The following is a 17,067-nucleotide window of genomic DNA, read 5'->3' as shown; positions in this document are numbered from 1 at the left end:
ACGCTGCGCGACGTATGTCCCCCTCTTGACTTACGTTACAATATATACCGAGTAGCTGGGGAAAAAAGCGGGTAACAATACTAGGAATTCATTTCCGATCGAATTTCCTGTGTTATGAGAACCTCGTATTTTACTTAGATACATCCGGTATAAATATGTATTAACTGACGACGCGTACGGTGTGGGCCAACAGTCGTTGTTCTGGAAATGGATTAAAAAGCTTCAAGCTTTTTTTGTTATAGAAAACTGAAATAAATTATAAAAAACATTCGAGTCGTGACTCGTCTTGATACCAAATAATATTGCAAGCAATTTTATTACATATTCAAATTATTTTAGTTATGACTTTTTTATTTTACCAGCGATTATTTTCAATATATAAATTGTAATAAAAGTACCATTGCGAATCGTATCGTTCCAGATCTTTTTTTTCAATGACTTTTAGCCCACCCGCTCGATATATCACGTGTGTTTTGTGGGCTTTGATATCGTCTCGTGATGAGGAAAAAATCGAGGTATATTAAAATATATACATAATATATGTGTATAAATATATAAATGAACATATTTATTTATATATATATAAATATATATATTTATATATAATTTATATATATAAATGCAGCGCGCGCGGAGATAAGATTATCGCGTGCCGCAATATATTAATCGCGTTTTGCATTGGCTGCCTCTTCGATATATAATCCTTTCGGTTTTTGTTCGAGGTAGCGTGTGTTAAACGAGAACTTGATTGTGTGTGAAGTAAAAGGCCATACCTACTCGCACCAGGAACGTCTTTGTTATTCCGTCATTTAATTCTGAACTCACTCTTCTCCGTAAAATTTTAGAAAAATTTACTAATTAACAACAGTTTTCCCTAAACGTAATAAATTTCAAACTGTAGTAGGATGCGTTGCTACTATTTACGATTCAATAATATTCAGTAATTAATATTTTATTATCGATGACTTTTTCTAACATTTTCCAATAAGTTTCCGCGTTCGTGATGTCGAAAAGGATATAAAAATATTTAAAACGACGGCAATGCGATCCATGTGAGAATTCTTTTAATTAACCCAAGAAATAACAAGTTTTAAATAAAATTAAATTTCTTTTCTGTGGGATTTAAAATAATAAAGAAAATTTAATATTTTATTATCGAAAATTTTTATTAACATTTTCCAGTAAGTGTCCACGTTCGTGATGTCCAGAAAAGATATAAAACTATTTAAAATAACATCGCGATCCATTTGAAAATTCTTTTAATTAATCGAAGAAATATAACAAGTTTAAATAAAATTAGATTCTTTTTTTATGGGATCTAAAACGATAAAATAAGACAATTTCGGAGTAGCAGGGAAAAAATATCCATACAACGGGAACGTCGTAGCATGTAGATTTGCGTGGCTCACGTGAACGCCGAACGGGTGTGCGCGCGACGCGCGACGGCCCTGGCGAGCGCGCACGACCGGCCACGTGACGTCGCGCACGCGCAACGTCGGCATGCTCGCGACTCCCGCGAGCGCGAGCCAAAGGCCGAGAGTCAACTATGTCGTTACGCTCGATAACGATACATGGGTTCGTATCCGTGCTATGGTTCGTGTCCGAACTACTCAGATGGGAGGGGATATACTGATCGCGCAAACCCCTCCTCTGTCCGTGTATGTACGCTGTATTGTACGCTCGGCAAGTCGGCACTCGGCTGACCTGGCAGTGAGTCGAGCTATCGCTACGGCGTGTGTGATGTGATCGCGGTGCGGTGCCCGGTGCCCCACACTTCCCCTACAGTCGATTGTAAGCAAACATGGCTGCCGTACGGGTACATAATAATGCGTAGCGGACGCGCCGCCGTCGGGAGCGATCGCGTGCGAGTGCGTGTACGATGTTGCTGAAGGGCCGGACTGCGACGGCGAAGAAGTACCGCAGGCATCATGGGAAAAGCGGTGCCAAGTCCGCGGCCGGTAAGTGCAACCTCGCGATCGTTTACGCGCAAAAACCCCGCGAGATGCTCGGTCGCTCCTAGCAAGTCTCTCTCCGTGCGTGTCTCTGTCTCTGTCTGTCTGTCTGTCTGTTTCTCTCTCTCTCTGTCTGTCTGTCTGTTTCTGTCTCTCTCTCTCTTTCTCTCTCTCTCTCTCTCTCTCTCTCTCTTTCGCTCTCCTACGACCTCCGCGCTCTCCTCTCCGCGCTCGTGATGAATACTCCTCAGCCCCCGCTCGCTTCGCCTCGCCTCTCCCCGCTGAACTGCTGCTTAGTGCTCGTCGCGATATCGACCACGTATATAAACACACCAGCTGGAGCGATGCACAACAACAATCGCGCGATAAATCAGCGATCTATCCCACGACGGGACGCAAGCGCAAAATTCAAACTCGCGAGGGGAACACAGTAGCATTCCACGACTCACACGTGCGTCGCGGACGTTTTCCGAAATTCGTCCAGTTTGTCGCGCTCCGCGTTTTATATCGTTAAAAAAGAGGGAAGAGATGCAGACGACGAGACGTCGCGTTATATCTCGGTGTGCACGGGGGGAACGTATCGCATCGAAATCGGAATCTAGCAGTTCCGTCAGATCGCCATTCTTACGCACTCATACACACTACACACGCCCGTGCGCGTGCGCGCACACACGTGCGTATGTAATCCATGGAGTATGGCGGTGAGAGGCCGATATTCCGATTTTCCCGGATGCGTCCGATCGGCCGAGCGTCGTGGAGTGTCGTGGACGCGACGTCGTTTCGGCCGGAGTCGGATCGCTTCGCGTTTATTACGCAGCGTGATTGAGGGAAAACGCGGCGACGTTTTCGAAACCGATAAAGACTTTACCCGATCGCGATTTTACTTACTGCGAAACGATCTCGCGAAACCTTTGCCACTGTGCGTCGATTCGATAATTTGATCGGAAAAGTGAAAGAAAAAGCAGAATGGACAGTACAAGTATAGATGGAGATGAGCTTCGTGCGGTCGGGCTGGATGTCTTTGTGTCTAATAATATTATTGCGTGATGAATTATTTATACATTTCTCGGCCCAGCGAACTACCCAGACAGCATCATGTCTAAGATCGGGACGTCTTTAAGACATCTTTAAGGCGTCTGTGAGACGTCTTATGTCCCGATTTTTGAACATGCGTGCTTTCTGTGTACGCGTCGGTTATCGTCGGTTTTAAAACGCAGTTCCAAACTGAAGTTAAAATAGTACAACTGTATAATCGCAATTAAATTGATAATCAATTTGATAATACCGATGCTAATAAGCCTCTAGAACCATTGCGAAAAATATCACATCAAAGAAAAGAAATAACGAAGGGAAGGATGCAAGGAGCGCGATGTATCGCGCGGATTTTTCTTCCGGTGGGTGCCGGTGGGCTAACCGCTTGCGGCGACCGAGACGCGACGCGGTGTGCAATTCGTTAATAAGAATCCGTTAAAAATATCCCCCGGAGACATTTCGGCGGAGCTCGCCGCCTGCGAGCGTCATCCGAAGATGCGTCGCGATGAAAATGCATTCCTGGCGCGCCGCGATAAGAATAGAGCGACGGATGGCGAGGAGGAGGAAGGGGGGGGAAGGTAAGGATTCTCGTAATGTGATAACGAACAGGGGAGAATGCACAGAGAATCACGTGCGTGTAATTGAATCGCGCGTTGCGGATCGCCATGACGGATCGTTCACTCACATCATCTCGCACTTTTCCTGTACATTTTGTTAGTCGGTTATTCGCCAAGATAGTCCTGAACGTTCGACAGTTCTTGATGATTCGAAAAGAATTGGAATGTCGGAGTAGAGACACTTGTTCGATATTCTCGACTGTTCCATACTTTTCTTTTATGTACGTCGTACGAGGTATATAAAAATCTTTTTTTTTCCCCAAATGTAAAAAATGTCAAGTGCACGTATTACTTAATTATATTGAAACTGTTATTATATTGAAAAACCGTTGTATAAAATTATTTTGATATATCCAATCAAAAATATAAAATAATTGTAAATTGCAACATAAATCATATTGATTTCCATAAGAAGATTGTTTATAAAAATGGTGAATGAAATATTGAGAGAGAGAATAGAGGTATTTTTGAACTATATACTTGTGAAATGAATATTTTAAAATAGGAGCGTCAATGTGCCTTTGGTATATATATAATTCACGAACTGGCGTCATTATCGGAAACAGATGCATGTGCTAACACGTTAGGTCTGTTGTTTGCATTATATTACACTTTCTGCGTTTAAAGTGAGATATACAGATCCGAAGGATTGAATCGAAGGATTTACGGTTCCGATGATCTAAAGATGTAGATGCTCTAAGAAACAATTTAGATATTTAGGATTTAGAAATAGAAAATTTTTACGTGCAATAGATTTGCCCGATTAAATTCAATCGTTACGGTTTTGCAAGTCCGAGACGGACGGCGACGCCCGTTTCAGGCGTAATTTTCGTAGCGTAAATACACAAATAATATAACATATACACATATAATATATACACATGTACATTCGTTTATTTATCTATGTAGTATGTATAAATAGAATTTAGAGAGATCCCTTTAGTACGAATATAATAATTATAATTGTAATAATTATAACATCATCACAAGACAGAAAAAAATGTTGAAAAGAAGAATACAGAAAAATAACAAATTTACAACATGTATATTTCAATGTATATTTTCTATCTGTTCTTTTTCGAAGAACTTCCTGAACTGATATGCACATTGGGGCCAATAAGTTAGAGTAAAACAAAATATTGTCTCACTCTAACTTATTGCTTATCTCTAACTAGTGTGCACCAGTTCAGGAAGTTCTTATTATACATGTTTTTTCTCTGACTTTTCAAATGTATTTCGTATTAGACAGCACGTAAATTATATATTACGAAACTCTGCGAATTATAGTAGATTACTGAAGCAAAGATATACCCTGAGAGAAGTGGGCGTAATATTAAAAATCTTACATCATAAACACCTCGTTATGCCAACCTTTTATGACACACGAGAAATTAACCTTCTTCCGGCGCCAGCGGTGGTGACCACGTGGCTCTGTCGGCTACCACGTGACTGCGATATATCTAAGGCTGCGTTCCGATATTCACTGCAAGTACTGAAAATCTATAATTTACGTAACGGTACACTATAGATTTTCAGTACTGACAGTGAATATCGGAACGCAGCCTAATACTCGAGGGCCGCGGCGTGATGTATCAAATAAATTTGCACGTTTACTATCGGTGACGGATACTCAGGCGTTAGGCAATGATTTTTAAGTGCCCGAATTAAGCACCTCGCGTTATCTCGAAGTGATGTACCCGTCGTTAATATCGCCGTAAATGCGAATGAGTATCACTTAAACGAGCAATCGTAAATCATAGTAGTTGTCTGCTTAAACTCGGAATTAATACCAGCGAAGTTACCGATTTTAGGAGCGCCTTTACCTCGTTTTCTCAAAAAATTTATATACGAACTGCTGCTTGCAGAGCGTAGCTATCTAGCTATCCGTTATCGTCCATTTAAATCTGCGAGTACTCCATCTTTTTATAATTTAAATCTAAAAGTATAATTAAAGAATGAAAAATAAGGTGTTTTTTTTTTTTTTTTTTTTTTTTTTTTTTTTCAAGTCAACTTTTCTTCGAGATTGTATAAAGATATATAAAATATAGATAAAGAATATATATATATATAAAGATATATTTAAATATACAAAGATATATATATATATATATATATATATATATATATATATATATATATAAGAATTAAATATGTAAAAAGATAAGAATTCCAAAATCTGTATGGAGCCGTTAGATTTGATGCCCGCAAGGAGGCTAATCGAATGGCGAGAGAAGCTTTTTGCAGATCATACAAACGACGCGATGCCAGCGCGTTAAACGCCTCCAAGGCCTTTGTAATGTAGACTCAATCACCGTCAATCTGCAGGGTCTTAGCAATTCGTTTCCTCGAACGATCTCAAGCGGCATCTGCGAGTCGCAAAGTATCGCAGAAGCTGAATAAAAACGCCTGATTCAGAACGCTTTCGCTTACGTCATTGATACTTGAAGGAAACTGAAGTATCGATGACGTTGAACATCTTTACCAAAAATATCATCATATAAATATATATTTGAATTTATTATTGAATTTGTCACGTCGATACTCGTGTGGACAATTTTTTTTACTTGTTTGGAACTTTGAAAATATGCAAGTACAGATGCTTGATCAGAATTTACATGAGTAATCTTTCTTCAGAGGAACTGAAATAATAGTCTACAATAAAATGAAAAGCCATGTTTCTAATCAAAGCAATGGTTTAATAGAAAAATATATGACTAGATTATAAAAATATATATATGAAAATAATTATAATATATTATATTGTAATAAAATCATTTTCCTTAATCGGGGAACTTGAACAATGTTACGTATAGCCATGTAGAACAAAAAATATATATATGCAATCGTCACCATTATCAGTAACAAAATAAAGTGTCGGTGATTTCTTAAAACCAGTATTCTTGATTTACCGAATTCAAAAACAATAATTTGTTTAAACGTTTACCGGCCAGTCGGTTCCTTGACTGGACTGCTGCAATTCCCGTTTTTGAGAACAATCTCTCTGCTGGGATTGATGTGGCCACAATTGATAGATATTTTGTCGCTAATATGTACAATGTGGGATACAGCATCTTCATGCTCTCCCATGTCTTTAAAGGATCGTCCTTCAAGGACACTAGCGGACTAGCCAGGTACGAAGACAACTCATCTTTCGGAGGCGTACCTCCTTCCTTGTACGTCAAAAATTTATGATGGATCCAAAGATTGTAGTTGGTTACTTCCTGTGAATTGACATCGAGCTCGTCGAATGAACTAGACAATTTATTTATCATGTCGCGTAACAGGCACGTGGCGTTGGCCAAAGCCTTCTCGTTCCAAAAATGTACGGTCTTAAAGCGGGGATCCAGTATGGTGGCGATAGAAATCAGATTGTCAAACTCTATTTGTCCAAACCACTTCTCCAATTCTGCCAGGATAGTTACTTTCAGATTTGCCGACAACGCCATCGTCAGTTTAGTGTTCAGAGTGTTCTGGTACTCGAGTATAGTGCACTTGATGAGCGGTATTATCTTTGACACCTTGATATAATTTTCGGTCGAACATTCCTGCGCCACGAATTCTAATGGTTTCAACAGATCCAGTATCTCCTTCAACGTTTTTAACTCGTCGGCGGTCGGCATCTCAGGATTTGAAAAAACCACCTTATCGTTTGTAAATAGAACTTTTTCGATCACGTTCGATATCTCGAGAAATCGTTCTATCATGTAGATTGTGCTGTTCCACTTTATATTGGCATCCAAAATGAGTTTCTTTATTTCATCTTCGGATGTACCTAAGTTTATTTGATACTGATACAGCTCGTTAGTTAGCTCGGTGCTACTTTTCACAAATTTTACGACTGATCTAACTTTATTAACGAGGTAATAAAGACCTTCGCAGTTCTTTATAGAGTTCTCTGCCACCAAATTGATAGTATGAGCAAAACACATTATGTGCTTGTCCTGACTAAATATTTGTGTGACAGTACTAACTATATTTGATTCGTTGTTGGTCACAACTGCTACAACTTTATCAATATCAATGTCCCATTTTGTCAGAATACTCAAGATTGCATGTGTTGTATAATCTACACAGCATTCAAGCAATTCGAAAACTGCAATGTTTCCTGATTCTATATTTCTGACTCCATTCGCTTCTATGAAATGTACTGTGACTCCCAAGAAACTTTTGGATGATCCTACTTCGGACCAGGTATCTAAAGTAATAGTCACATGTGAAGCTTCATTCAGCTTTTGTTTGAAAATCTGGGCTACTGTATCATATTTTATATCGAGTCTTCTCTTGATCGCAGTTTTATTAGGAATTTTGTAAAGAGGTACCAGTTTCTTCATCAGATACTTGAATCCCTTACATTGAACGATATTAAGTGGTCGGTGGTCAGCGCAGATAAAATAGAGAATGGCATCCAGTATCTGGGCTTGACAATCACCATCATCTGAAAGATAACTTATATAAAATTTACAAGAAATATAGCACTTAATTATTTTTATTATTGATGTATATCTATGTATTGATCTCATTCTGTGTTAGTCCCTCCTTTTTATAATTATCCGATTGCCAATGTAAGAACACATGATCTTACCATAATTAGATATTCTCTCAAAAGTTGCAACTTTAGGTGATGCACTCACTTGTATAGGAGGTAATATTGCCTATTACAACATAAACAAGAATAATAACATAGAATCCAAAAAATGTATTCACAAAAGTATAAAACTGATTGATTAATGGCAAAGTACATGTACCTCAACTTTAGTTTCGTAACTTGTTCCAGCTCCAGCTGAAGTCTCAGTGTCAGCGTTGTTTGTCTTCAGCCCGTGACTGCAAGAGAAAGGAGATTTTATAAAATTCGTTAAATATGTATAGCATAAGAGGAAATGTATTATTATTATTACAATTTATATGTGTGCTCAATAGACCTCTTCCTCTTCATGGATTGCGATTCTTTGGGCTCGTTGTCCTTTCTGTTCGTAGCATTATTTTTGTGTAGTTCCATGTGACGTAGCAGGTCAGAGAACACGATGAATTTGGTGCACAAATTACATTGCGCCGTATTCTCATTTATTTTCTTGAAATGACGCCAAATCCTGTTCTTCCTCGTACGCGGCATATTTACGGCAGTTGATGTGATAACAAAGGGCCAATAGAGGTTGGCTATTATGAAAAATTAATGGTTAAAGGTTAGAGGTTAACAGACTTTAGAAATAGTGGCTTAAAAAGTTGCGATAAATATATATCGTTTTCCCTCTTTTTTCTTTTAGGATTTTTTTATTCTTTTAAAGATACGTTACACTTAACCTATCGTTCTGTTTTCTCCTCTCGAGTCTCGAGAAGTGGCATGAATATTGTGGCGAGCGATACCGAGAAGTATCGATATTCGATATCGCCGTCGGTCGAGCACGAACGTGCGAGTATCGATATTCTTAGCCATGTGTTAACTTCAACGCGAACGATGGTTGGTCGCGTCCGCTCGTCGTGACTCATTTCAGGATAAGATAGCCAATCAGAAGTCACGCCGGTATCTGCGAGTTTCCTGTATCGATATATCGCGTTCGATATCGCGGAGATGGTATAATAATTTAAATACAATGTTCCATTTAAAAATACAATGGCTGGAAGTATGAGGCAACAAAAGCTAAGTATCCGGTGACACTGAAATAGTTTTTATATTAATAAATTAGACGTCTGGCGAACTACACTTGTTTATAATATTATTTTTAAGAGAGAATATTCAAAAGAATGTTTAGATGCAGGATGCATTTAGAAGCATTAGTATTTCAGTATTTTGCTTTTATATTTTGCTGAATTTGTCAGTAAAGTTGCTTCAACACGTAAGTTTTACTGATATGTTAGTAAATTTGCCCAAAAGAATAATCGTCAACAGCCATTATAGCCCGGCCTTATTTATGTATGCGCATGCCAAACTTCACCGATTTACATAATAATATTTTTTTATTCAAAAGCCGACTGCTTAATTGACTGAGATCAAGGCTGATCGATGTTTGAAATTTAAAGTAGACAGTTTTGAGGCCAGCGAACAGACTTGATTTGCAAATCAGCGGTGCTCAGCTGACTGAGCAGCTGGACTAATGATTTGAGGAATGCACGATGACGCACGTGTTCGCGAAACGTGATAGCGTTTGAGCGTGGCAGTGATGCTCAAATTAATATTTTTAGAGACGCCCAAAGATCTTCAAAGGTCCTTGAGTAATTTCAGAAATACTTAGACCACTCAGACTTCAAAATTATCTAGTAATCTTCACGCATTCTTAAAATGCCTCAGATAGTCTCCAATTTTTAGACGTTTTTGAAATTTTTCAGAACTCAATAAGTTTCAACAATTTTGAAGTTTTCCAACTCTTTCCTCGGAAATCCTTAAAGACTTTCAGAGATCCTCTTCTTCTCAAACGTTTTCGAATCTTGTCAGATGTATATTTTGAGAGATCCCTAAGATTTTTAATAATCTCTGCAAGATTCAACGGTGGTATTATTTTTGACGAATACTTTGAAGAGTTTTTTTCATTAGTTCCGGAGATTCTCTGTGGTGCTGGAAGGATCCTTAGAACTTTTCAATAATTTTTAAATATTCTAAAAACATGCGAGAAATCGAGAAAAGACCCAGAATCTCAGTTCACGTTTATGTCTCGTGCGTTATCATCCATTCTATGAGAACCACCGATGATAGCAGGCCGTCCACCTAAAGATAAGGCCCCGAGTCCAGTCCGCAAAAATGCGTTTCTATTTAGTATTCATCTCGCTCGCATGCTCGCCGCGAAATAAAGCCCCACTCTCTCGCTATTCTCTCCCTCTTTCGAATGACGTGTTTTCTTTGCTCAATCGAAACGCAGTGCAAATGCGTAGTTTCGATATAATTTCGCAGTTTTACGCAGTGTTATAGTGAAAATAATTGTAACAATAATGAAGCAGGTAATATCGTTTTGCGTTGAAATCTTAGTGCGTCAAATTATAGCAACATTTTTAAGTACCTACAGGATTTTGATCACTTCGCGAAGAATACATTTAATAAATTAGAATTGCATTTGATAAATTGAATGTAATTAATCAAATCACGATAAAATAGATAGTTGTCATCCTTTCGAGTCTGTATCTACTTGAAAATATAGTTGGAGCTGAAATAACTTCGCTATAGATAGCATCAAGACTGTAGATAATCTCAATCGTCTGCACGAGACATAACATTTTGTTTGAATGAAAAACAGATTTATCGAGTTCAGATATCTCTTCTTTACGTGAAGTAGCTAGCAAAATGTATATAGCTAGAAATAAGGTATGTGAATAAATAAAGTCATAATGAAAATAATTTGCATAGCATAAATGTCTATCATCCAGATCATACCGATCGATCGATGCGACGAGCCAGCGGCGCGTGCTCGCGCGTGTGTGTATATATGTGTGTGCATGACGAACGTCTCGTAGTGCAAGCACCGAATAACAATTAAGCCGTAAAAGCGCGACGATAAATAAGCAAGACGGGTCATCGTCCAGTGGTAGACGAGATTCACGTTCAACGAGCCGTGCTAGAATCGCCATCGCTCATGCACATGCGGACACTATGACGCCGACGTTAGCATCCCGATAGCATTGAAGTATCGATATCATGGAGTATTTGATATTCGTTAAATCTAATTTAAAAGAAAAATGTGTTTATTTATTTCGGACCTCGTCACAGTGCTACTAACTGGTGGTGTCCGATAACTCGTTTAATCTCTCGTTTGTTTTGTGATAGGTATGTTCGAGATAGTTATTATCGAGGACACAAAAGTGTCGTCACTCGGTACTCTTAATGTAGCATCGTAAAAATGCATCTCTCCCTCTCAATTGAGAATAAATTTTACATAAGTCGTCCAATGTGTGGCGTGCGGTAATGAACATCTGGGGAAACACGCTCGTTACGCGATCGATTTTTCGCAAAAACTTCGTCACAGGTTTTCCATGTGATCCATCACATCGTCGGAGCGACCGGTAATCGTCTAGCGTGACTAATGGGACTGGCGAGCTTATACAGACGTTTACCGCGCTATCAGCGAGCATGTAGGAGTCCCTCCTTCGTGAGTGCAGCGCGCGTGTACACGTGCGCCCAGATAGCCAAATGCTGTGAGTTTACTGCCATATTGCCAACGAATTAATGCAACTAATTTTGACAAACTCGGGACAAGGTGAGACAGCATTATGCTTGTCGGGTTGAACTCATATGAATTATATTTCTATTAACAGCAAATTGATTGCAACGTGACAGTATCAATTTGTGAGGGATTTGTGATAGCAGACAACATAACGTACCAATAATGCGGACCGTTTGCTCTTGAATTGTGTCAACTGATTGCATGTATAATCAATCATGTAGCTGCATTTTTAACGTGTTCTATTTTGATGTCAGCAAATTTACAGCAAATGTATGAAAACACATGCAATGCATTAGTTTGCTCAATATGCTGTATCACGCTTGGCTATTTGGGCGTAGGTGTATATGTGTAACGAATATAATTGAACGGGTAGGCGCGTGTAAAGAGACGAGAGAAGTGGGAGAAGGAGACGGCGGAGGAAGAGGAGAAGAACGAGCAACAAACATGTCGTTGAGCGCGATTGTTTTGCGCACATTGGACTTTATTGCACTCGCTGCCTTGCCGTGCGAGAGGGACGAAATAATCGGAGGGACGTGGGGCAGACGGGAGAGGGATGAACTCGAATTATTCATACTTTAGGAGAGATTATAAGGCAGTTGAATAAAACGTTTATATATCTGTAAAGATTCCATCTTGATAAATCGGAATAGCAGATGTATATTTGTACACGTAGTGCACTCAAATATGGTTTGGCACTTATCAAGGTTCAGAGTAGCGATAATGTAACTTTATCCCTATGGCGGAAATGTCAAAAATTAAAATTTTTAATTTTGCAAAGTGATCATGTAACTTTATCCCTAAGGTGAAAACGTAAAAAGTGAAAATTTTCACTATGTGTAAAGTTACATGATCACTCTGCAAAATTGAAAATTTTCACATTTTATTATGTGAAAATTTTCACATTTCTGCCTTAGAGATAAAGTTACACGATCGTTCCGCAAAATTGAAAATTTTCACTTTTCACATTTTTGTCCTAGGGATAAAGTTACATGATACCCAGGTATGAATTTAGTAGTTTGACGTGTGCCTACATGCACATGTGTGTAATATAAATCTAGATATATATCACATATATACAATCACATATATTAAGTATATATAATTTTATACATGTACGTGTAATTTAGTTTTTTGGTGGAGATTGACGTAATCTACAATTACGTTAAATTGCATTTTACTTTAAGGCATTCTACATTGATTAAGTTATACTAATAAGTCGTATTAATTCGTATTATATTAAGAGCCACCTTTTCCAATATACTCTAAACTTCTATTGATTATTCTGAAAACTTAACGGTAGGTACAGATTAACGGATGTTGGAAAATGTGGTCCTATCGTATTTGCCGCCCCGCTACCTCTTGTATATGTGATAAATAAACTACTCCTTTTTATAATTCAAAAACTGATGAGCTTCGGAGAAATTTTTGGAAAAGGAAAAGTCATCTTGGAATTGCGCGCGTCTGTGTTATTTAGTAATGTAAATAATATAAACCGGCTATAAATACATTTTTGTGTTTGTGTAAATTTTTATAAATATAATGTTTTAAAAAGCGTTATATTTAAACGAAAAAATTTTTAACATAAAAAATCTATTGGAATTTGATTATATTTACTTATATACTGTTCTGCCTTATTACACATTTATTTGTTATTTTAATTTTTCTCGACAAAACCATGGAGATTCCGCGTTAGGTTATGTTTGTAAAAATATAGTTTATTACATAAACCATTTTTTTCGTCTTAAGGGGATCCTGCAGTGACAGGCGAACTTTCTCTATGTCGATAATGTCAACCTTTATAATTTTGTTTTCCCTATATCTGTCTTTGTCTAATGGGCACGTATTATGGACTTGTTCGGAATGGATTCCGATCGGAATTATTCCGTTTTCCCTAGAAAAGACAATAGAAATCTAGGAAATAACTGAACAATTCCGATCGGAATCCATTCCGACCAAGTCCATAATAGGTCCCCTGTCCTTGTTTGATTGCTCGCCATCTCTCGCAAGATCCGGCAATTACTGTTGCTGCTCTTCTTGTCATTCTGCATCCGTATTTGCATTACTAAAATAATTTTTCGATGGATATTTTTTTGTACGCATTGAATCTTACTTCTACTTGCACGATATTATTTTTACATGTTTTCCCAAGGGCAGATGATAAACATTATGTATGTATAAACTGCAGAATTTTTGTTTTAAGCAAATATTGTCGTCAGGTGACAGTTGTATGCGCCCAAATAAGTAATATTTTTAATTTTTTGGTGTTTTTGATATAAAATCGCATTTGTTACCCTAGATTTTTGCGCGGACTTTAATTCTGTAAAAGATTTTTGCAATTCTATAAAGCCAATTAAAAGATCCATCGAAAAACGATAATGTCGGTAAATCATACGGCTGCAGGATCCCCGGGACATACACGAAAATTTTATCAGGTGCATTTTTTTAATTTCTCTTGCATAACGGAACAAAACAAGCATGACATGCTTCTAGCTTTACGTTTTTAAGTCAGTATTGCGTCCAGATTATTTATCAAAACTCAATTAAAAATATAAACTGTTTAGTTCACTGTAAAAAATCGGCTACAACTTTGTGTGGTGACGTCACGACATCTTCGTTTAACTTCGAGTGTTTCCGGGACATCATCGAATAGTTTGAATATTTAGTTTAAAAAAACGTTTTAATTAATAATAAATTCATTCATTCATTGGAAAAAAGTTTTTTTTTTAATGAAAAAAATAAATTACAATAAAATTTACACATAAACTATCAAATTATATATTTTTTAAATTGTTTTTAACCCAATTGAGTCAGGAATACGACATTTCAAGGACACGCGTTTCTTCTGTGAATCACCGCGTATAACTATCTATATAATATCCGACATAAATGTATAGAAAAAGATTTTTAATCAGTCACTATTTCTTTTTGGTAATTCTTTACAATAGGGCCCTTTCCGAATTTTGATATTTTCTTGCGGCTGTCTTGGTAAAAACCTTTGTTGTGACTCCGACAGTGATAATCAGTCAGGGGAGTCCGAAAAATATGTACCCTACCTATTTTTTTTACCTATTTTTACTTTATTTTATTTCTTTTTTTTCCAACATGGCTTTCCGGATCTTCTGACGTTATAAATATATAGTAGCCCTTAAGGATCAGTATATTCTCTATTATCTAAATATAGTAGTCAATGTCTTGTACTGTTGTTTACATGAAGCCGAGTAGGAGTGGGAGGAAAGAAAGGCGAGAAATGTACTACGCGACGAGCAAAATTATAACAAACAACGGTATTTATGCATAAAAGAGGCGCGCGCGCGCGCGCGCACACACACACACACATACACACACACACACGGGGAGGAGTGCGGGAGGAGGGGCAATAATCAAGCGTCTTAATTCAAGCAGTTAGGTATCACGCTGGGAGTTTGTTTAGTTATATTATGCGGGGTAAGGGACTCCCCTGCCTATTTGTGTACTGTTTATACACATGTACTATACACATGTATTATACACATCCCAGCGAGAAATGACCCATCGAATCGACGTCTAATCAAGTAATCAACGTCGAAATCATGATTTCGACGTTGATTAGACGTCGATTCGATGGGTCATTCCTCGTCATTTCTCGCAGGAATGTGTATAAACAGTGCCTGCGGCGGAGCCCCTTCCCCCGCATAAAGGTGCAATTTCATTGACGCTAGAAACCAGCGGCAGCGTCAAGAAAATGTAGTGGGGGAAGAAGTTCTGTTGAATTTTGCGGTACGCTAAAAAGTTGAGACGGTCTGAACTTCTTCCTCCACTACATTTTCTTGACGCTGCCGCTGGTTTCTAGCGTCAATGAAATCGCACCTTAATAAAACTAAACAAACTCCCAGCGTGATACCTAACTGCTTGAATTAAGACGCTTGATATTGGCCCCCCTTTGCACCACCCCCCCCCACCGCGTGTGTGTGCCCCTTTTATGCATAAATGTTGTTATGATTTTGTTCGTCGCGTAGTACATTCCTCGTCTTTCTTTCCCTACTCGTCAATATATTCTATATAATATATCAAAGTACATGAGGGGGAGGTTAGTGACGGCGCTTTAAAAGTATTTAACTGTTTAAAGCGCGTCAATAATCTATATAGGTGTGTGTGTGTTTTCCGGCATGTCGAAAAAAATAGGTATAAAAATAGGAAAAAAAATTGGTAAAAAAAATAGGTAGGGTGCATATTTTTCAGGCTCCCTTGATTGATTATCACTGTCGAAGTCATAATAAAGGTTTCCAAGAGAGCCGCAAGAAAATATCAATATTCGGAAAGGGCCCTATTGTAAAGAATTACCCTTTATATTATTATATTTCCATCTTTGTTCGGAAAGAGATAAATAATTGATGTAACTATATAGAATTAAAGATAATGATAGAATCCAGACATACGATGTAAAATTCAGTTCTCTCGAAGGGAGATAGGGCGCGATTTTTCAAACACTCCTTAGACGCGCTAAGCAGGTGGATGTTAATGACGATCCCGATAAATAATTCTTAGTCGTCGCATTCCCGCGCTTTCCAGGTCGGTGTGTCTCGGGTTTCCGTGACGATTGAGATAACAATATAACGATAAATAATAATAAACATACCCACACACGCTTGGCGCAGAGCGCCAGTATCCGTGCGAGCCGTCGCGCTGCGCAGATCGCGGATAAGTATTCGCGGTGTTTCGTGACGAGTGAGTCGGCGAACCGATCGTTATTGAAAATAAAAAAACGTGGGAGAGAAAAACCGTCATTTAAATGGCGTCGTTGTTAAACCGGTATAAATAGACCGCAAAATGCGGACTTTATGAATTGATAGCCAAGCCGGATCGACAAATATATAAAATTGTAAACACGGGTTACAGGAGGATTACTTCCCTCTTCTCCTCCACCCCTCCTGCCCACCTGACCTTTGGATGTGTCGCGTGGTAATTTCGCGGAGGGTCAAAAACGGCTGTACACCATACACAATTTTTCCATCGTTATGCAACACCTCGGACACGTCGATTTACCGGAATCATTATTTTATTGTGTAACCATCTCGGCTGAATTATACATACAGTGTCCGTCTTACGTTCGGACAGCGGCTATTTTGCGTTGCTTTTTGCGTCGAAACGACAGTTTTCAGCTTGTACGTTCACTTTCGAGCGCTCGTTATTCAAGGGAGGGAAAAAAATAACTTTTCTATAGAGCCCGTCGTGTTTACGAATAATTCTTTCTCTTCGTCGAGTCTCTCCGATGTTATCTCGAAGCGCGGTTTTTCTTTCCGCGCCTCGTTGAGGGAAAGATGGTGGAGCGGGATGGGGCAGAGG

At 38.4% G+C, this 17,067-nt stretch overlaps 2 protein-coding genes across 7 annotated transcripts in view; one reads left to right on the top strand and one right to left on the bottom strand.

Moving 5' to 3' along the window:
- Positions 1-1,641: 1,641 nt before the first annotated feature.
- Nfat (NFAT nuclear factor) overlaps positions 1,642-17,067 on the top strand; it is a 38,401-nt gene continuing 22,975 nt past the window's right edge. For 2 of the 5 annotated variants that reach the window (XM_071793085.1, XM_071793079.1), the window contains exon 1: positions 1,643-1,958. In XM_071793085.1, the coding sequence (XP_071649186.1) occupies positions 1,880-1,958 (79 nt within the window). In that variant the 5' untranslated portion in view covers positions 1,643-1,879. Of the gene's footprint in view, positions 1,959-17,067 lie in introns of all 5 variants that reach the window. The other 3 variants (XM_071793080.1, XM_071793081.1, XM_071793084.1) reach the window with 3 other exon arrangements.
- On the bottom strand, positions 6,277-10,918 carry LOC139821777 (E3 SUMO-protein ligase ZBED1-like). Of its 2 annotated transcripts, none has more exons than XM_071793090.1 (5): positions 8,900-10,918; positions 8,497-8,755; positions 8,347-8,422; positions 8,184-8,253; positions 6,277-8,036 (listed from the first exon to the last, which is right to left on the bottom strand). In XM_071793090.1, exons 1-5 carry the CDS (start codon positions 9,030-9,032, stop codon positions 6,487-6,489), a joined length of 2,088 nt encoding a protein of 695 aa, XP_071649191.1. In that variant the 5' UTR covers positions 9,033-10,918; the 3' UTR covers positions 6,277-6,486. The 2 variants fall into 2 exon arrangements, with proteins under 2 accessions (XP_071649191.1, XP_071649193.1); XM_071793092.1 differs by having other exon boundaries at positions 8,893-8,994.

This window comes from Temnothorax longispinosus, chromosome 11 (genome assembly GCF_030848805.1).
Source record: "Temnothorax longispinosus isolate EJ_2023e chromosome 11, Tlon_JGU_v1, whole genome shotgun sequence".
Lineage (NCBI taxonomy): Eukaryota > Metazoa > Arthropoda > Insecta > Hymenoptera > Formicidae > Temnothorax > Temnothorax longispinosus.
Note: the sequence above shows the minus strand (reverse complement) of the source record. Positions and strands in the feature narration are given on the sequence as shown.